This window comes from Pinus tabuliformis, chromosome 7, assembly GCF_031772625.1.
Source record: "Pinus tabuliformis cultivar Carrire ecotype Pingquan chromosome 7, CPIR1, whole genome shotgun sequence".
In the NCBI taxonomy this organism is placed as follows: domain Eukaryota; kingdom Viridiplantae; phylum Streptophyta; class Pinopsida; order Pinales; family Pinaceae; genus Pinus; species Pinus tabuliformis.
The window spans coordinates 113,562,233-113,584,631 of NC_142293.1; the positions used below are offsets into that span (position 1 = coordinate 113,562,233).

The 22,399-nt window shown below is 42.3% G+C and overlaps 1 protein-coding gene across 3 annotated transcripts in view; it reads left to right on the top strand.

Annotated features, from left to right (window-relative positions):
* Positions 1 to 22,399, top strand: part of LOC149245553 (NAD(P)-binding Rossmann-fold superfamily protein) — a 395,959-nt gene that overhangs the window by 225,701 nt on the left and 147,859 nt on the right. For all 3 annotated transcript variants that reach the window (XM_089457802.1, XM_089457803.1, XM_089457801.1), the window contains exon 7: positions 15,367 to 15,504. In XM_089457802.1, the coding sequence (XP_089313928.1) occupies positions 15,367 to 15,504 (138 nt within the window). The remainder of the gene's footprint in view (positions 1 to 15,366; positions 15,505 to 22,399) is intronic.

Consider the following 22,399-nt stretch of genomic DNA (forward strand, 5'->3'; position numbering starts at 1 on the left):
TAAAGTCAATGAAGAATTAGAAAGTGAAAAAGTGACTATGGAAATAAAAGGCTAAGTGGGTCTTTATTTAAGTGGGTGAGTTAAAAAATAGAAAGTGAGAATTAAATGCACAGTTATTCTCATCCCGAGATCTAAATGAATCCCAACCATTAGATCTTAGGGTAACCCAAAAGGTCATTTAGAGAGTGAAAGGAGAAGAGAAGAGAAAGAGATCAATTCATTCTTTCATGAGCATTTGAGAGAAAGAGAAGAGAGCAAGGAGAAAATTTCTAAGCAGTGAGGAAGTGAAGGAGAGCAGCAAGAAGACATTTCAGCAAATCTGGGCAACAACATTTATTGGCACGCCTCCCAAGGCAAAACCGTACAGCAGGAGAAAGGTACAGAAATTAAGGAAGAGGGACGACGGCAAGGGCACAAATTTCAAGGCAGTTGTACTACTAAAATTTGTATGGTCCCTATAGTCCGTACAATAGGTTTCGGGCATGATTTTTGAGGCAGACCGTACAACTTTTAATGTTGTTTTATCGCTGGAAATTTTTTTGTTTTGGAGGTTTGCTGATTGGCACGATTTTCAAGGTGGATTTCAAGCACAAAAATCGAGATAAGTTGTAATTTGTGGTTGCTGGAATTTTTACTGTGTATTTCAGTTTCTTTGTAAAAGCATTTTCAGAAACAAAGAAGAGCTCTCAAACTTGTTTTCCCCAAGAGTTGTAGGGGGTTTTTCTAGGGTCACATTGACCAAAATCACTGTGTTATTTTTTGTGTGTGGCTGTCATAATTTTCCTGTGTTTTATTTCTACAATTTCAGCATTTGTGAAATCTCTAAATTTGTGTTTTCAGAAAATATTGTCATTTCAAGATTTTAGAATTTTTATCATGCTTGGATTTAAAACTAAATGCATGGAGTGATAAGGAAAACTAATAACCGCAGTGGGGGTTGAAATTCTTCAGTATTATGATCTTCTCTTCATTCTATTATCAAGGTGTTCTTCTCATCAAGACAATTACCAAATAAACAATAGAAGATAAGAGACACAGTATGTAGGCTTGTCAGCCAGGGCTAAAACCTCTCACTCTTTGAGAGGAAAACCCAATTAGAAAATTCTTCTTATAGATCTTCAATTGACGGACACCAAGACCATGACAAAGACCCTTGACTTTAGTGACCTCCCAAGACCATTGTCACTAGCCTCCTTGATGTTCTACCTCTTCCCTTTCTCGACTTCCTTGTAGAGTCTCAAACTGCTCTTCACCTTCTAGCTCTCGGCTTCCTTCCCTTCTAGATCTCGACTTCCTTGATCTTCTGGTTGTTAAAATTGGCAACTAGGGCCAAACTCCATGATGGCAGCCGATATTTTTCTTGGATTCCTCTGGTCGAGAATTGTAGGATTGATCTAAAGATCATTTGATTCCGACATGTATTCATGGAGATGACTTTATTTGTGTTATGGGACAATTCGTCAAGGTCGGCCAACAACCAAATTGCCCCTACTTGTGCTCAACGTTTTAGTATAAAAAGAGGTGGCTTGCAAGTCATTTGGAACTCACCTCTTGTGATATCTTCTCTCCACTGTTTTGGGTTTTAGTGGAAGGGAAAGTCCCCAAGAGGATACGCTGTCCAGAAGAGGTCTGCCATGCCCTAAACTGAAAGGGACTAGGACGCAGTCAAAGGGACTTAAGACACAGTCAAGCAAGTGAATATGTTGGTTGCAATATCCCTCCACGCTGATATGAAGCTGCCCTAAACGCAGTCACGGTGAAAACCTTAACGCTGTCCATAAGAGATCTACACATTGCCTTGTCTAAGCCCTAAAGGAGATCCCTAACTCGTTGTTCTAGGCCGCAGTCAACAAGGGGTTTATATACAGTAAAAGGAGGCATTACGCAACCCTAAGGAGAGCCCTAGTTGTAGTCCAAGATTTGCTCTAACTCCTGGGCTTATTCCGCACTAGAAGCTGCCCTTTAAAGAAGTCTTCAAGCAAGAAACTCCTAATGAATACTATCATAAGGAGATTCTATCCATTGTAGTGAGATCTATATGCTGGCCTAATACACAGTCACCCTAATGCTGTCCTATGTGATAGCGTGTTAAGGACTGTCTGGGCATATTAGTGATGAGCTTGATTTGAAGGGTTGCTACAGCTAGCTGCTTTGCTAGGCTGCAAGCCATAACAAGCAGCTAAGTCTGTCCCATGACAATACTGCAATGTACAACACAGTGATGATGGACAATATGTTTAGATACAACATACTTGGATGAATGCAACATGGATAATGAATGCATTGATGAATGCAGTGATTGTTGTGGGCAACATGGTACAGTATGGTGTAGCACAAGTAGTACAGTGCAACACAATGGTACAACATGGTGATGATTGGCATGTAGGTATAGCAGCAGCATGATGCATTGCAACAACTTCTTGATGATGGGTACAACATGATGATGTGGTACTGCTTAGTGATGGGAGCAGCATAATGATGAGAGGAGCACCGTGTCAGGGGCATCATGATGATGAGGTGCAACACAATGATGGGTGTAGGATGGTGATGGAGTCACCTTGGAGGATCAGTTGAAGCAGTATGCCTTCACCCGAGATCAGATCAGTTACCTCATTATGTTATCTTCATGGTGAAGATCTTTGCTCTTATCTTGTCAAGTCAAAGTGTTGACTTTTGATGTATATGTACTATCTCTCTCTCTCTGCTGAACTATTGAAGAACATGTAAGAAGAATTGATCAAAAGTTTCCTCACAGTGGGGTTTGTCCCTCGCTAGTGCCACATCTTGTGTCCTCTTGTCTTGGCTCGTTTTCTGCAATTTATGTTTATGTTCTATCTACATTTTACTATCATACTAAATGTGATTGCTAATCTGGAATTGATATTGAGCTAATATGGAAAATTGAAGTAAATTTTCTCTCAGCACAGAACATACCTAAAATTAACATGGTATTAGAGTTGAGGTGAAGACAAAGCCCAAGCAATGGTGAAAGAGAAATCAACGAAGACGGTTGGAAAGAACAAAAAGGCTCAATGGGTTCCTCATCCCTCTTCAAATTCACCAAGGCTGAAGTCGAATCAAAGAAGATTATCTAAGTGGCACAACCGAAGCATCTGGTGGCCTACCTAAAGGTCACTTCAATAGGAAGTCCGGATCTAAGGGTGGAAGGAAAGGCAGATGCCTTGCTTGCAATAAGTTTGGCCATTATGCGAGGGAGTGTCCGAATAGAAGGGACACATCACTTGATGATGATAACAATCATTCCAGGGGCATCTTCAATGATCGAAGGAATGACAGGTACCATGGCAAAGGAAAAAGGAATGCAGGTCATCAAGGAAATGGCCGACTCTTCAAAGAAAGCAAGGAACTCTAGGTATGAAGAATCAAATGTTGTTTCTAATAAGCTAAAGGAGTATTATCTTATATTGGCCCTCTCCACTACTTCTCCTCTAGACTCTTTGGGAATCTGGCTTATTGATTGTAGTGCTTCAAGGCACTTCATCGGATAGAAGGAAGTTCTCTCTAATTCTAAGTTGCATGAAACGGGGAAATGGGTATGAATTTCCAAAACAGGCACGGGTACGAAACGTGACCCCCCCAAATTTTGGAAACGGGGAAACACAATATATATATAGATGAGGACATTTAAGAAATATGTGCAATCATAAAGCATACATGATACATTCTAATTTATTACATTATGATTGAATTGTTAATTGTCAATGCATAAACTATAAGTCTCTAAATTTACATCACATTTACTCATGAATGATCACATAATGAAAATAGCAATATCCAAAATCAACCATGAGAAATTTCTAATTTCTTGTCTCATGCATGATTGGGAGTCTCCTCCTACATAGTCGAATGACCTTTGTTCTCTTGATTAAATACAAGTTCCATACCCTAGTACCCTAGGTTCTCTTGATTATTAGGAGTCTCCCCTGCATAGAGGGCTTGGTTCTCTTGATTAAATACAAGTTCCATACCCTAGTACATGACAAAATCCAATGGAAACATTGCAATCCCCCCAATCCTGAAATCTTGAAAAACAGATAAGTCTGCTGGATTTTGAGTGAGACCTAAAATTATACTTTCTCCATATGAAATCCAATGAGGGCGAAACCACTCTCAAACATCCTGAGTCATTTCATGGTAATGTTAAAAATTTAAGTAAAAGGATGAAAATGAAAGATAAAGGAGAGTGTCACTTTTACTTATCATGAACTGCATATCAACACTAGGGCCATAGGCTTGAACATTAGGCTGCCCCACTAAATTAGAAGCGAAAAAATTAATTTTTTTTAAAGAAAGCGTCAAGTGTTAATTGGAAACTCTGTCGTACAGCCTGGAAACTCGTTTCCGGCCGTACTGGCCACATTTCCCTAGCGTGAACGGGCCAGTACGACAGGAAATGAGTTTCCAGGCCTGGGCCATACGGTACGAGTTTCCTCATTTTTGTTTCGTTTTCAGCTGAAAACGGACCCTTCAGCAACATTTCCTGCAACTTAGCTCTAATTTGGTAGAGATGGAAACAATCGTGGGGATTACAATTGGAGTCAATGCCACCTATCCCAGATAGGGTTTATCGAATGTTACCCCTAAATTGAATGAGGGTAACACAATTCATTTACAAGAAGTTCTTTATGTACCTGATCTCAAGAAGAACCTGATGTCCATTTCGGCAATGGAAGTCAAAGGTTTCAAGGTGGCATTCATTGATGGAAAGGTACGTGTTTGAGATGCTTTTACTCATGGGTTCAAGGTTGGAAATTTGTATCAAGTTGTAGGAAGTCCATTGGGGACCATGTCAGTTGACACATCTCTTCTATAGCACCAGAGGTCTGCTCATTATGGGGCCCTACCCGATGTGAGTCAGATGTTGAAAGGGATGCTTGAATTCAAGAAGAGCATGGAGGTACATGTCCAAGATGTATCGAATGAAAACTTACAAGGGGACCATTCCCCTCATGTAGGAAGTCCACAAATTTGGAACAACCCGAGGGGTTTGAGATTCATGATCGAGAATCTCATGTATGCAGGTGGAAGAAAGCCCTCTATGGCTTGAAGCAAGAACCCCGAGCTTGGTATGAGAGGATTGACAACTATCTAATGAAGCTGAGATTCACTAGGAGTGAAGCCGATCCAAACCATTGCTTTAAGGTTGTGGATGATAGACCTCTCATACTGGTACCTTATGAGGACGACCTCTTTCTAACAGGTGCAGACCCTCTCATTTGCAAAAGTAAGAGGGAGTTGGATTCTGGATTTGGAATGGTGAACTGCAAGCCTGTGACTACCTTGATGAAGCCTAACTTTAAGAAGTTATGCGGTAGTGATGCCGGACCTGATTTGGGAAATGCCTCTGAGTTTCATAAACTCATACTAGCATTGATGTTCTTGGTGAACTCCCATCCGGATATATGTTTTGCAGTTAGCATGCTGAGCTCATATATGGTTGAGCCTCACTGGATTGGTGCAAAGAATCATTTGAGATATCTTCAGGGCACAATCTCTCATGGATTGAGATACACTACCGGAAATGTGAAGCTGCATGATTATTCTGATGCTGATTAGGTAGGCAATGTGGAGGATCGCAAGAGCACTTCTAGGTGCTAGTTCTCTTTGGGTTTTGCTTCGATATCTTGGATGAGCAGGAAGCAGAAGTCGGTTGCTTTGAGCACCGATGAGGCCGGATACATAGCAGTGAGTATGGCCTCCTGTGAAGCTGTCTGGTTGTGGAAGCTCTTCAATGAGCTATTTGGACACGTGCTGGATACCATCGTGATCTTCTGTGACAACCAGAGGGGGATTTGATTGTTGAGGAATCCCGTGTTCTATGATCGCTCCAAGCATATAGACATCAGGTACCACTTTATCTGGGATATGGTACATCGAGGAGCAAGAAGGCTCCATCGCATTGGGATTGATGTGCAAGTCGCTGATATTCTGTCGAAGCCCTTGGGAAAGGTCAAATTCTTGACTTTCCGAGAACGACTAGGAGTCGTGGAGAGACTCTCTCCTAAGGATCCTGTATGACATGGACATTGAGCTCTGGGAGCTCCGGGGGGCTTGGGGTACATCTTGGAGCGATGAGCAACCATAGGGTGAGTGGTTTAGCCTTCCCCTAATGGTATGCTATGTAGGCAGGATGAGTGGTTCATCCTTCTCCTGCTAAGACATCCTACCCATGCAGTCTAGGACTCATGGGAAGTACCTCTCATCTAGCCAATGAGTAGGGAAATGAGGATAGGGACCATAGTAGTACCGATGGATGCATCGTGTTACTATCGTACTCCCTATACTAGGATGATATTCATCTGGGATCAATTGGAACTAATTTCAGGTCAGTAAGAGTGATATAATTCACTCTCTTTTGGAACTGATTTCGGATCAGTAAAAGTGGTATGATACACTCTCTTTATTTGGAACTGATTTCGGATCAGTAAGAGTGGTAAGATACACTCTCTTTATTTGGCACTGATTTCGGATCAGTAAGAGTGGTATGAGACTCTCTTTTATATGGGACTGACTTCAGGTCAGTAGAGGATGGTATGATACATTCTCGATCACTTTTTCTTCTTCATAGTTCAGCAAAGCAATGCAGGGCACTGATGGCAGAAATAGTATAGTCTGGCAGATGGATTAGCAGATGGAGCTCTCCCTAGTTGAGAGGGAGTGTTAAAATTGGCAACTAGGGCCAAACACCATGTGGGTGTACTTATTCATGGCAGCTGATATTTTTCTTGGATTCCTCTCGCCGAGAGGTGTAGGATTGATCTAAAGATCATCCGATTCCGACATGTATTCATGGAGATATGAATTTCTTTGTGTTATGAGACAATTCGTCATGGTCGGCCAGCAACCAAATTGCCCCACTTGTGCTCAACGTTTTAGTATAAAAAGAGGTGGCTTGCAAGTCATTTGGAACTCACCTCTTGTGATATCTTCTCTCCACTATTTTGGGTTTTAGTGGAAGGGAAAGTCCCCAAGAGGATACGCTGTCCAGAAGAGGTCTGCCATGCCCTAAACTGAAAGGGACTAGGACGTAGTCACATAAGGGACTAGGACGTCGTCAAAGGGACTAAGATGCAGTCAAGCAAGTGACTAGAATATGCTGGTTGCAATAGCCCTCAATGCTGAGATGAAGCTGCCCTAAACACAGTCATGGTGAAGACCTTAACGCTGTCCATAAGAGATCTACACACTGCCTTATCTAAGCCCTAAAGGAGATCCCTAACTCGTTGTTCTAGGCCACAGTCAACAAGGGGTTTATCTACAGTAAAAGGAGGCATTATGCAGCCCTAAGGAGAGCCCTAGTTGTAGTCCAAGATTCGCTCTAACTGTTGGGCTTATTCCTTACTAGAAGTTGCCCTTTAAACAAGGCTTCACGCAGTTGTCAATGTCCACTGTCATAAGGAGATTCTATCCACTATAGTGAGATATATACTTTAGCCTAATACACAGTCACCCTAACGCTGTCCTATGTAATAGCTTGTTAAGGACTGTCTGGGCATATTAGTGATGAGCTTGATTTGAAGGGTTGCTACAGCTAGCTGATTTTCTAGGTTGCAAGCCATAGCAAGCAGCTAAGTCTGTCCCATGACAGTACTGCAGTGTACAACACAGTGATGATGGACAGTATGTTTAGATGCAGCATACTTGGATGGATGCAGCATGGATAATGAATGCATTGATGAATGCAGTGACTGTTGTGGGCAACATGGTATGATATGGTGCAGCACAAGCAGTATAGTGCAGCACAATGGTACAACATGGTGATGATGGGCATGTAGGTATAGCAGCAACACGATGCATTGCAGCAACTTGTTGATGATGGGTACAACATGATGATGTGGTATTGTTTAGTGATGGGAGCATCATAGTGATGAGAGCAGCACAATGTCAGTTGTGGCATGATGATGAGGTGCTGCATGGTGATGGAGTCACCTTGGAGGATCAGTTGAAGCAGTATGCCTTCACCTGAGATCAGATCAACTACCTCATTATGTTATCTTCATGGTGAAGATCTTTGCTCTTATCTTGTCAAGTCAAAGTGTTGACTTCTGATGTATATGTACTATCTCTCTCTCTTTGCTGAACTATTGAAGAACATATAAGAAGAATTGATCAAGGGTTTCCCCACATTGGGGTTTGTCCCTGGCTAGCGCCACACCTTGTGTCCTCTTGTCTTGGCTTGTTTTCTGCGATTTATGTTTATGTTCTATCTGCATTTTGCTATCATACTAAATGTGATGGCTAATCTGGAATTGATATTGAGCTAATATGGAAAATTGAAGTAAATTTGCTCTCAGCACAGAACATACCTAAAATTAACACTAGTCCTCGACTTCTTCTTCTCGGCTACCTTGATCCTCGGTCTTCTCTTGTAGGCTAATATCCCTACCACATGAAACCTAATATATTCTTCTTTGGCTCCTTCTAGAGAGGCCTTATACCCATACAATAGACATCAACTACTTTGACTTCTTCTGGATACCTTCGACTCTGCTTTCTTCGCACGTGGGAGGAGAAACTAACCCAAAACCGAAACTGGAATATCTTCGTTCTTCTTCCTTCTTGCTTTGTTGATATGGAGACTTCTTCTGGAGGCTATCTCGCACTTCTTGCTCGACTTGCTTGACCGAATTCATGCCTTTCAAATGAGGCCGAGTATGGGTATATATACAAGGTTGTTCATGACCCTTAGGCCGACATGATCTCTTGGAGGGAAGTCGACTTCATCTTCTAGATTCTTCATTCATTGTAGGCCGACTTGGAGAGGGCTAGTGACAAGGTCTTGGAGGATTACTTTACATAGACAAGTGTGACTCTTTACAATGTGTAACATGACTTCTTTACATGACAATGACTCTTTTATTCTTTTATGATTAGATGACAAAATTCCTAAAGGTTCTCAATGGGAGCCTTGACTCAAAAATAAAATCTCTTGCTCATGAAACCCATGATGCAAGCATTACAATATTTTCTTTTTCTTCTTTACATCTCTTTACATAAAATCACAATTACATGTCATTTTGAAGACCGAACCTAGTTGCACTTTTCAAAACTCCCTCCTAACTAGGGAGGTATTCATAATGGTACTTGGTCATTCTCAATCTGAATAATTTCTCATAATAAGAATCAGATTGGTAACCCATTTGTTTAGCATCATATCAACCAGCATTGTTACATAGCAAGGCCTTGACTAACAACTCTATCTCTCCACAAGATTTGAGCTCAATGCTGGCGAGACCAATGATTTATAGACACTCTCATCATTGTCTCTCTCAGAACATACCCTACCCAGGTACTCAGGATATGTCCCATGAGGACTATTCTTATCTTGGACTCCCCAGCCCTCAAAGAATATCGGTCCTCCATGACTACTCTTCTATTGGATGCCCTATCTCATCCTCAAAGAGTATTAGATGCCAAATGATTACCCAATCCTCTCATTCTGTCTTCCTAGGTGAAGACCAGAATGATGTGTCTATCTCTCCCTCTCAATTAGGGAGGACATATCTATTCCATTAAAGGAATTTACTCATCCCTACACAAGGAATGTACCTAAGCTCCCTCTTGGCTCAGGAATTTCCAAGTTTCTTCCAAGTAAGAAACTTTTTAGGCTCCCTCTAAAAATAGGGACCTTCAGCAGCTTCTCAGGTGGAGATGATGGGGCAACTAGCTGCTTGAAGAACTCCTTTCTTCGATGTCATGAATTTCTTCTTTGTTGTGGAGTCTTCATCTTTTGGGGACTTCTTCATAGGGCACAAACCATCCATCACTTTCATCCATTAGTCATGTCATCATTCTATTTATCAGAAAGTGATCCATCGGTCTTCATTTGGTATTGCTTCATGTTCTGCTACCTTCATCGGGCTTTCTTTTCCGGAAGGTTCTTGCATCCTTCTACAAAGTTCTTCATGGAAGAAATTCATAGTTCTTCCCTTCGGTAGTCCCGCATAAGCCCATCCAGATACTAAATAATGAATACTTAAATCATAATTACCTTGTGATGGTCTTTCATCATGACATCTTCTTGTAGGCATCAACATCATGCATACATGTTGACACATATCCTTAAAGATATGTATTGTCAAGGGTCTCCATCTTTTTCTAGACTTCCATTAGAGTCTTCATATCTTTCCGGGAGATTTCCTAGTCAAATCTTCTTGGTCCTTCAAATGTTGACTTTCTTTACCATAGTTGCATAGCTTCATGGTCTCTTCCTTCCTTTCTTTACACATTTCATTCCCAGGAGCTTCAGAGTTCGTCAGTTGTAATCAAAACACCTCATACTTCCATATGAGGACATAATATGTTGATTTCATCTAATAAATATTTGACTTATGCATTCTAGCATTCTTTTGAGGGAGGAGATTCCTTCTTTGATCATGCTTCTTAAGAGAAATGATCCATGTTATCTATAACCATATGACATGACTTCCAAAGTATTAAATTTTGAGCATACATACCTCATCTTTCCTTTGGGCCATCTATACTTCCTGCAACAGCTTCCTTTGAATGAAGGAATTTCATTCCCTTGATCTACTTCACTGTCATGTTATCATACCATCATTCTATGAATTCGACAAGATTGGAATTCTTGAAGAAACACTTACTTTTCCTCTTGATCGATGAATCTTTACATTGAAGATTCCATCAGAGAATCTTTTGAGGATTTTGCATATCCTTATCCTGTCGATGCTATCCTTTTGTATGATAGCCCTTTTTCCATATGACATTCTATAACTATCACTTGAGCTTTCAATGAGGTTTCCAAGAGCTATACCCTACATAGTTGACTTCCATAGGTTTTGTTCTAGACATTCATCATATTACATATGTCATGAGCTCTTACTTCTAATGTTTCTACCATGATGTCATTTTCTACTATAATGCATCCTATCTTATTTACAATGCTTCCTATCTACAACAGAAGAGTACCTTTTTAGTGAAGGAGATTCTTTCAGTGATATTGGAGATCTTTCATTTCCGCCTCCTTAGGCTTCTTTGTCTCATGCTCTTTTACTTCTTTGGTAATCTGGGCTTCTCCCTTATTTCTCTTGTTATTGTTCCTTTTAGGACAATCTCTTCTATAGTGCCCATACTCTTGACATCTATAGCACTGATCCTTAGCCATGTTCTTCTTTTTCTTTTGAGGGCCAAATTTACCGAACTTCCCTTTTCTTTTTGTCACCAATTGATCCCTTTCATCTGATCTTTTGTCACTTTCTTTCTTCAACCTGTCTTCTTCTGCCTTGCATAGAGACCATAATTTGATGAATGAGATAGCTTCCTCTTCCTTAGTAGATATGAGGTTACCTTGTTCATTAGTCAATGCATTTAGAATAACGAAGATCATTTCTTTATTAGATACCATCTCTCCTAGATCTTGCAATTGAGTTTTTATTTGAGATGCTTTTGAAAGGCATGAAGATATCCCTTCATCCTTTGATACCTTCAATTTATATAGATCAGATCTAAGTGATATGATATTTTTTATCGTACTCTCAGAGAAGAGTTACAATAGCTCATCATATATCTCTTTTGATGTCTCCAATTCGGCTACATAGGGAATGAGAGGATCTTTGATAGATTCCTTAAGAATCTTTTGAGCCTTTAGATCCCTTTCCATGTATTCAGATAATGCTTGTTCTTCGGATGGCTTGGAGACCTTTCCATGGACAAGATCAATGACTTCATTTACTTCGAGGACTATATCTATCCTTCTTTTCCATTCAAGGAAGTTTGATATCCCAACCAACTTATGGTTCTCCTTGAAACATGAAGTCATTTTTACTAGATTATAAGAAAAAGGTACTTGTGAAGATAGAATCTTCAACTTGATGATGATGACGAACTTGATGCTTCAGATGATCCTTTTGAGAAGGTTCTTACTTTGACGAGGGAAGACTACCTTCTTTAGGATGATCTTCTTCCAAATGAGATCCTTGCTTCAATAAAGAGAAGATTGCCTTTCGATCTAGCCTTCCTTAGTTTTTGAAGAGCTTCCACTTCTTTGGTGATATATGAGTGATGATCTCAGAAGTGCTTCTAGGGTTTTGGTCTTTCTTCCTACTTCCTTCTTGAAGATGATTTCAAGATTCTTGCTAGAGTATATTTCTTCGATCTAGGGTTTTGGTATGATGAAGATCTTGATCTCTTGCTTGGTGTTCTTTGACTTGCTTTGATCCTTCTTTGAAGTTCAATTTTCGTGTGTCTTCTTGCTTGAATGCCCCTTCTTGACTTCAACACCTTACCCCTAATACCATGTTGAGAAATCTAGGGCATGAATGATTAAGAGATTTCTCTTCTTGATAATTGCTTGTGATATGCTTTTACTTGTATTATGATCTTCTCTTCGTTATATTATCAATGTGTTCTTTTCATCAAGACAATTACCAAATAAACAATAAAAGACAAGAGACATAGTATGTAGGCTTGTCAGCCAAGGCCAAAACCTCTCACTCTTTGAGAGGAAAACCCAATCAGAAAATTCTTCTTATAGATCTTCAATTGACGGACACCAAGACCATGACAAAGACCCTTGACTTTAGTGACCTCCCAAGACCCTTGTCACTAGCCTCCTTGATGTTCTACCTCTTCCCTTTCTTGGCTTCCTTGTAGAGTCTCGAACTGCTCTTCACCTTCTAGCTCTTGGCTTCCTTCCCTTCTAGATCTCGTCTTCCCTGATCTTCTGGTCCTCAACTTCTTCTTCTTCTCGGCTACATTGATCATCGGTCTTCTCTTGTAGGCTAATAGCCCTACCACATAAAACCTAATATATTCTTCTTCAGCTCCTTCTAGAGAGGCCTTATACCCATACAATAGACAACAACTACCTCAAATTCTTCTGGATACCTTCGGCTCTGCTTTCTTCGCACGTGGGAGGACAAACTAACCCAAAACCGAAACTAGAATATCTTTGTTCTTCTTCCTTCTTGCTTCATTGATATGGAGACTTCTTTTGGAGGCTATCTCGCACTTCTTGCTCGACTTGCTTGACCGAATTCATGCCTTTCAAATGAGGCTGAGTATGGGTATATATACAAGGTTGTTCATGACCCTTAGGCCGACATGATCTCTTGGAGGGAAGCCGACTTCATCTTCTAGATTCTTCATTCGTTGTAGGCCAACTTGGAGGGGGCTAGTGACAAGGCCTTGGAGGATTACTTTACATAGACAAGTGTGACTCTTTACAATGTGTAACATGACTTCTTTACATGACAATGACTCTTTTATTCTTTTATGACTAGATGACAAAATTCCTAAAGGCTCTCAATGGGAGCCTTGACTCAAAAATAATTACAATATTTTATTTTTCTTCTTTACATCTCTTTATCTAAAATCACAATTACATGTCAGTATGAAGACTGAACCTAGTTACACTTTTCAACAGTGAGAAACTCAGAATCTTCCACCTGTCAGCTGGAGCAATCTCATAAAATAGGCATCAAATACAAGAAAGTAATTGGACAAAAATCCTATCCATTCGTAATGTAACAAGAATCCCAAATGGAATAACATAACTAATGAAAAAATTTAAATAACTGAAATGACAATGCATGAAGATAAGATTAGCTGAAGTAAAATGCAAGTGCAGATGAAAAACCATAAATTAGCATACAAATGCAATGCAAGTGCAGATGTAAAAACATAAATTAACATACAAATGCAATGCAAGTGACTAATCTAATACTCATAATAGAGATCTTATATATCTGCTGTCATTTCATCTTACCAGATCAGGATTCATCATCAAATTAACTTCTACTTCTTCCAACTTGGTGTATTTTAGGCACTGGTCTATTTATATGTTGGTTGAGTGTTTTGTTTGTAGGGCACTGCCCGAGGTGTTTCGTAGGAGTTGGCCTAAAGCGAAAGGAATGTGCTGTGGTGACATTGGGTGTATTCCTAAGGTGCTTACCGTGTAACAGGCTTGATTGAACCTTGCCAACCCTACTAGTTTGAGCGGTCATGGGTCAGAGATTTGTATCCAATCACTTATATCATTGTAATTGGGAAGGAACTAGAGGTTTCCATAGAAGAAAACATATTAGGCTCTGATGAAGGTGAAGAATCATGAAAGATATCATTAGCAACAATCATGTGCACCAGGCAGACTTGTAAGGAAGAAGAATCAAGGGTTCATAGTTCATACTAAAGTTACAGGCCAAAAAGAATAAGTGCAACCATTCCATAGTAAGATATACTCCACCTCATCTAAGGAACAAAGGTAATAGTTGGAGCATTCCTGATGAAAAGCCAATGATATCGCTTGAACTTTTGAAGCATTACAGGAAGGATGGAACCAGGGACATTAAAACTCAAGGGTAGCATAAAGAATAAAATATGACAATCCTAATGGACTCTCAAACTACATATGATTTTCACATCTCTATGTCCCCGTGTCATGTGACATGGGCTTTCAGGAATTCATCATTTTCTTTTCACATAAATTGTTTTTCATATTCCTCTGCCCTCTTTGACTTGATTAGTTTTAAGATGCAGGCCTGTTGGATCCATATTAATCTACATTAAATGCAATAGAAACTATAATTTGGAAAAGCTTTCAATGTTTGTGACAAACAAAAGACACACTTGACTGGCTACTGGACACTGAATATTCTAAGGTCATAATTGTTGCACAGTTTATTTGGAATATTTTAGGCTGTCTGTAGAAATTTTGTTCAAGGCTTAAGCCGTCTGCAATAAGGTATGATTGCATTTAATTTTTGGAAAATGTAAAATCTTTGATGTTGTTTGAGCTGATAATGAGTTTCATTCTAGAAGCATGTTATGAAGAAAGCCTAAATTTAATCTTGTCTGTTCCATTAATGGAACCAGAAGCATTTTTAACAAGCATTGCAATGTGATATGTTCTCCTGACTTTAGGCACTAAGAATGCATAATACCCTTGAAAACGACAATGCTTAGCCTCATGGTGTGGAATGATTTCCAGTAGTGCAATTGTTTCTGAACTAGTAATATGTGAAATTTTTCTTCTTGGTCAGTTTCACACGTTTTTTGGTAATGCATTGCAGCTCATTGGTGAAGTATCTGTGCATTCCACACCTTGGTGTTATGAGGACTATACATATGCCTACATTAAGAATTTGTACGGGAGCTGGATGCCCCATATTTTTGTTTGTTGCTAGACTTCTTGATTTTGTTGTAGCAATGTTATCAACCCTCAAGTAACATTAATTAAAACTGGACAAAAAGGAACATGCTCTCAAAGAAATAATCATAAGCATGTTTGATATAGCCAACTTTCAGTGAAGTTTGTAGTGTTTTTTGCACGAGGCAATCATTCTATATCACAGCTTAGATGATATACGATTTATTTTGTTGATGCAGTGCTTTAGACACCATTATCAAACAGCAGAAGCTCTCAAGAAGTCAGAAAACACGTGGATCAAAACTCTACACATCTCGTATTCATGTTGCAGATATATGCCAAGCAATTCTTGCAAGTATTGAGCTGCCTTCTCCAGGGTATGCCTTCCTTTGATGCCTTCTTTGGTGTATGCCTTCGTTTAACTAATTAACAGGCTTGGCGTTTTTTTTATGCATATTGCATGTGTTTTTTGAAGCTCTGTTTAAAGGCTTGACCAGGATATGTGCCATGCTAAAAGTTGCAGATCTTCAGAAATGTTTAAACATGGTCAAATGCTAAAAGCAATCCATGAAATTTGGGCAATAGAACATAGTCAAGAGAATCTGGAAACTGTCTTTAAGCATGACCTTCCACTTTGATCTCATCATTTAGGTATCAGAATATGGACAAACAAGCTTTTTATCTTTTCCATTTTTCATATGTCCCATCATGTTATGAGCTGCAGAACAGTGAACTGAAATTTTTATCTTTTTTTTTTTCATAAATAAAATCAGTAAACCAAAGCTCCTTTTATATTATCAAATTTTAATATAGGTACAGGGTTTAGGCATATCATAGTATCAAGTCCAGGACCCTTCAAAAGAGTCTGAGGATCCCATTTAGATGAATCGAAAAATATTACAATGCCTTGCCAGGTCAGCATATTGCAAATAATCACAATAGGCCCAGCATTATAAATACAAAGATAGTAGTGAATATCATGGTCCATTTTAAAAGAAAAACTATTATTCGATAATTCTATGATTCCACTATCTATTCTAGAGGTTGATAGAGCAAGAACAGACAGAAAACTAATAAAAAAAGAGGTTCCTTATCTTCATCAATCCTATAGTCGAGGGTGCGCCATTGGGAAGAAGGGCCCTCATTCAGCTGGTTGGCTTTCATACTCCTAAGTCCTGTTCTGCTGAGCAGGGAGGTAACTTTCATGATTTGTAACTTTTGAAGAGGGCATGTGCTCAGATCTAGGAGCCCCAATCTCTTTCATGCCATTCCCCTCAAAATAGTGTTGCAGGAACCACCCCCCCTGGGTCAGGAGTCAGATTCGCATCTTGGATGGATCCGTGGACGCTCCTCGGGCCTTTTTAATGGTTCCTGGAAAAACGGAACTGCAACGGTTCCATGTGCGATTCCATCAGCCCGAACCGCAGTTCCAGCAGGGGTTCGATGCAGTTCACGACCGGTTCCAGGACAAGGCGAGATGGTTCTGTGGGAAAAGTTTTTTTTTTAATATTTTTTTACTAAACTAAGATTAGACTTGAAGTTCAAGTGAATTAAGGGTGAGTTAGGGAAAAGAGAGGATGAGGTTAAAAGGCATTTCCCCCCTCTTTTCTTCATTCTTGCATCTTTGGAGAGCTTGGAGAAGAGAGGATAAGAGAGGAGATACCTATATTTTGAGATCAGATTTGTGAGAGGTTTGAGGAGAGCTTGGAGGAGTGGAGTGAAAGAGGAGGAGCTTGGAGGAGTAAAGAAAAGCTTTTATCTACAAGAGCTAAAAAGATAAGTGCAAACCCCAATTAACTCCCTCATTTTCTTGTCATTCTTGTTTGTATTTTTTTTGTTCTCTCTCCTACTTTTTCCCATTCTTTCTTCCCCATTTTATTACAGGTTGGCCATCTATATATTAAAATGGTGTTCTTTTGGATTATCATTCCACTTTTGTTTTCAATGGTGTTGGAGGGGAGTAGGCATAGAAGGAAAGAAGAAGAGAAGGATAGTGGTCGCACTATGAGTGAACCAATGTATGATGAGGAGAAAGGGTTGGAAGAGGAAGGGGATGAAGAGGTCACCAAAATGCAAGTGGAGAAAGTTGCATTGACTCCCTTTGTTAGCTACGTGGGGCTTGACCTAGGTTCAGCAGTGAGTTTAGCCAAGCAAATCCCGGTACTACTGGCCCTTTCGGCAACAGTCCGTGGAGCGTGGACTGAGGTCTCACCCGAAGTAGTATGGGAGGGTGCTGGAACCAGGTTTCCGCACCCTAGGGATGTCTTGATGTGGGAGATTGGTACCTGATTCAACCTTCGCGCTTACTAGATTACGCGTACCCGCAAACTTCTGGCGTTCTGTGGGACTACCTTCGCGTGGCTCTAGCCGCAGTGCGATCAATGTTAATTACCCAAGTCTTCCTTAATTAGGGTTTGTTTGTTAATTACTTAGAAGATTCCCATTCATAAGCATACATATAAGTGCGTGCATACAAATAATAGAGATTATCAACACATAAGATTCAAATGCAGATTTATAAACCAGATGCACAATATGTCATACCAACTGATCTTTATTAATGATGCCTTCAAAGTTCGTTCCAGTACAGACTTGACTCCACCCTGCGCACTCAGCTGCAGGGGTCCGCGCACTCAACTGCGGACTCTACTAGGCTTCTGCGCACTCAGTTGCAAAGCCTCTACCTACTACGATGACCCAATACGCTTCAGATTCACTTCTATCTTCTAATCATGCTTTTGCATCTATCTAATTCTTGTCAAAACCTCCAAAAACTATGTTTACACTTAGAGCCTCGCTCTATTTATAATTTTATACAATCCCATGGTCCGCGGACCATGGGTAGGCCGACACACTTTACATTAAATTACATTATTTTAGGGCAGACAACCCTAGACTCTCGCGCTCCGCGCCCGCATTTTGTGGGGTCTTTACATTACATTGACCAAAACTCGGGCTTTAAGCCCCAAAAACTTGCTATGGGGGGATCCACTGCCCAACAGGCCCCCAACACAATCATCATGACTTGTCCCGAGTCAGTGGGTGGCGATCTTGGCACGAAGCCCTTTCAACTGTTCTTGAGCTGCGTAAAGGTCCGCAGCGCATTGTTTTGTCATCTGTTGGATTTGCTCTACCCGCTCGGCTGAATACTCGCTGTCCTGGGCAAATCCCTGTCGGAGAGCGTGCAATACTTTCATCTATGCGAGCTTTCCTTCAATGGCGGTGGTGATGAGGAAGGCCTCATTGATCCAAAGTTGAACACGTGCTTTAAGTACTGCCTCGTTTTGGAGCGCTGCATCCACTTGCTCCTTCAATGCCTTCGCCTGTTGTAGCCTCGCGACCCGCTAAGTCAGGACTACGGTCTGCATCGTCCCGCGCACACTATCATATTGCATTTGGAGCTCCCAGGCCTCTGTTTCCAATCGCTGTATGGTGGGGTCCTCTTGTAAGGTTGTGAGGACCCCGAAGGATTCTTCTAACAAAGTGGTACAGCTCTGCACGCCTGTTCAACTTCTTCCAGCCCTTTTTGGACATCGCCAGTGCGCTGTTCCCGAACTTCCGGGGGCGTGGATGACTGCGCCTTCAACCGCAGTTCAGCAATCTGCAGGTTGAGGTCCAGCTAGATCCTCGTAGCTTCCTCCTTTGCCTCACAGAATCCACTGGCCAACTTGTGGATCCGCACGCCTATTGATAGGTCTGTCACAATTTCTAGTTCTGGGGCGCGACGACATGCTTCCCCTACGATTTGCTCCAACTGCTGGTTTTGCGCCACCGCTTCGTCGTGTTGTAGGCTAAGCTGCTCGATGTTGATTCGATGTTCACTTAGCATTTGCACTGCGCGTCCTTCCCTAGCGCAGAGTTCTGCTGTCGCGCCATCCTACAACTGATATAATACGTCCGGCGGAAGGGCAGCCAAGTTTAGGCCAAGTCCCTTGATTCGGCCTATCGTGGCTCTGTCTTCCATGCTGTCCGCTGTCAGATCTCCTTGCGGCAGCGCGACAGTATTAGTCATTTTGGCTCGCAGCAACTGCTCTGTTGCTGATGTACCCGTAGCCCCGTAGATGGTTACCGTTCCCTCTTGTGGGGGCCGCACCTGAAGTCCTTGCAGTTGCGCCTTGAGTGCCCCCAACACATTCTGCTGCTCCGTCATTGCTTCTTGGAGCGCTTCCCTGGTGACCTTGCGAACTGTGTCGCCAATGTCGTATAGGTCACCCTCGGTCAGTGTAATAGGTTCCCCATCTAATTTGGAAGCCTTGGTCTTCTTCCGGGGCCCTGTTCGTTCTGTACTGTGCGACCGTTTTAGCTGTGTCGATGATGTGTTTGGGTCCGCGCCTTCTGTCGTGTCATCTGTCCCCTGTCCTGTGGTCAGGTTCAGGCCTCTTTCCTCCTGCGTCGTGGTTGCCCCAGATGCCGGTGCTGCTGCTGCTTTTTCCACGGCCTTGGTCAGCTCCATGGCGGCCTTCGCTGCCTCACGGGAAGCCCTTACCTCTTCAGCAAACTGCTCATTCCACTTCTGCTATGCCAGCAGCTTGGCAGCATCCTTCTGTCTTTGAATCGCTGTCTCATTGCGCGCCGTCAAATCTAGTGCGTGCCATTCAGGTGGCCATGAGTCGAGCACCGTGAAAACAGTGTCATCAATTGCGATGAAGGGGAGTGTGGTCCATTTCTACTCCGGATCCTTCCACGCCCTGATATACACACTGTGTGTATCTGCCTTAAAGTCTGCAAAGCTCTGCAAACTTTCGTATACCGTGGGGGATAGGCGCGACCGTTTGTTGATCCACATTCGTATGCTCGCCTCCATAAGTATCCAGAAGATCTTGGTCTTGCGGATTCGTGTGGCGTCCTTCGTCACCCATAGCGACGCGTATTTTGCTTCCTCAGGCAATTCCTAGTCAAGGGGAGGAAACTGACTGTCCTCAGGCAATTCCCCTGCAACCAATAGGATGGATAAGAGCAACCACACGTAGTGGAAGGTCTTACCCTGCTCCTGGGCCTCCCTGCAGTTCGTCAGGAACTCCTCGCAGAGGAACTTTGCCCAGTTGAATTGTACCCCCTCTGCACATTGTTCGGCCAGCGCGATGACCATTGCTGGTACCTTGTTGCCATGACATTTTCTCATCACTTTTCCTGCTAGCTACTGGGTGGCTACGCGGACCCCTTTGTCTTGAATGCTAGTAATAATGTAACCCCTCTGCTTTTTCTCCAACTTGTATTTCTTTTTCATGGCCTCTGCAAGCGCCAAGTCTCCACTTTTGCTAGCTATATCTGCGGGGTCCCTTCCCGTACAGGGAAGTCGAGAAATCCTATGAATAAGCTTCGCCGTGATGGGAATGGGCTCCTCCAGCAACAAGTACCCATCGTGCACCAGGCAAAGCAGTTGCTTGATGAAAAATATCGGGATTGGTGCTTGATGAAAGTGTGGAATCCATAGTAGGTGGAGTAGCCTGGCCTCCTCCACCCCGCGCAACCATTTCCGTGGCTGTAGCGCTGTAACTGCCCCCTCCTTGCTTTGTTTCATCAGTTGGCTAGTTTCCAAATGTGGGAACTTTTCGCTATCCGCGAGGTCCCAATCTTCAAATTTCATTGTGGGCACGCGGCCCAAAACCGAACCTTCAAACAAAATTCCCTCGGGGAGGAACGGGGTTTTGAGTGTGTTTTTAATGGCATCCAAGTCTTTAGGTACTTTTACTCTCCCTTTCCGCGGAGGGACATACTTGGGCAGCTTTGCTGCAACACGTACTAGCTGAATGTCTTCGTCCATTTCTACCTCTGGTTCAATCTCTTCTACGAATGCCTGGAGATCCTCCTCCTCATCATCTGTCTCAAGATTAACCATCTTGCCCTTATCTTCCATAGACAACTTACCAAACCGCAGGTTTCGCGGAGACATACAGACCGGTCCTGCTCCCTGTGGGTCCTTTTGAGGCCTCAGTGTCCGGGGTGATTTTGGAATTTTTGGTGCATCCCCCACCGGTGACATAGGGCTTGGTGCGGCTCCTTCGGCTGTCGACATCACTCTATTTAGAAGGTCCTGCGTCTCTTTCGTCAATGTTTCAAACACTGAACTTGCTTTCAAAGCCTCTAAAGTTGTAAGGTCCATACCCAATTGATAGCGCAATAACTGAATTCTCAAGATGCCAAGGGTTGTTCAGTGGATGACCATCTGTGATTTATAGGCCTGCCGGAATTCAAATTCGACCGTTCCCCCCTCCTTCGGCTCATTAATGCGAGATTGGTGGTAGATCGTTTCAAATCTAGTTTTGACTCCGTGTCTTAATTGCCCGCCGCCCGCTCCTCGTTGTCTTAAATGGGATATCTTGTCATGAACAGTGACCCCAACGATCACTTCCCAGTCGACCTACGCGATAGCGTGGCCTCCCCTGCGCGGGCGCGACCTTTGTGACCGATTGACCCTGCGCGCAATCCCTATATCGTGTCGCTTCCATACAGATTCTTTTATAGCCACGCGCTCTCTTTCAACTGCTTGGAGCACTGAGACTGTGCTTTCTACGGATAGTCAGGTGGTCACACCACTTGCGTGAGGCTTCCCTACACCTTCCAGCCTAGTCCGCGGGCACCCCGTAATTACCCTTGCTTCACGTTCTTCTTTATACGGTGCGCTCCCTCGGTTCTTTTGTCTAGAGAGGTGCGGCCACAGCCATGGTATCAAAGCCACAAATTCTTCTAATGTAGTAGTATGGCTGCATACCTTTTGTTCTGTCGGGCTTAGTTTCTCGGCGCAGCCTACCTGTATGATTTTGGTTTCTAGTTTGTTGATTTCTTCATCCAAGATCCTGCTTTACTTCCTCAGCCGTACTCAATCTTCTTCGAGTTCGCGAATTTTCACGTGCCCTTGCCGAATTGCTTCCTGAATCTGCATACCTCCTTCGTCCTGGTACCTGCGTGTTGTTCTAACTATGTGAGGATTCCCTCTTCCTAAAAATATAGTCTCGACGCTGTCCGTCCTCTTTGGGATCGTCTCTGCGCTTACATGCTTGTACAAGACCCTAGGGGCTCGTCGAACCGCTGGTACGTGCAGGTCCCAATCAGTTCGTCTGGCTTGGTGAATCTTGTTTAGGATCCCGCCTACCCTCTTGAATGCTTCTATGTGGAACGTTTGTGGTGTGCATCGCTTTTCCTGCTGCTATAGCTGGTTCCTAGTGTCGATCCTTAGTCTAGAGTGTGCGGTTGTGGACGGCACAACCCACGTCTGTACCCATCGACACAGGTGAGCGCGCAAACTTCTCTGTCTTGGTTGCCCGATTTGCG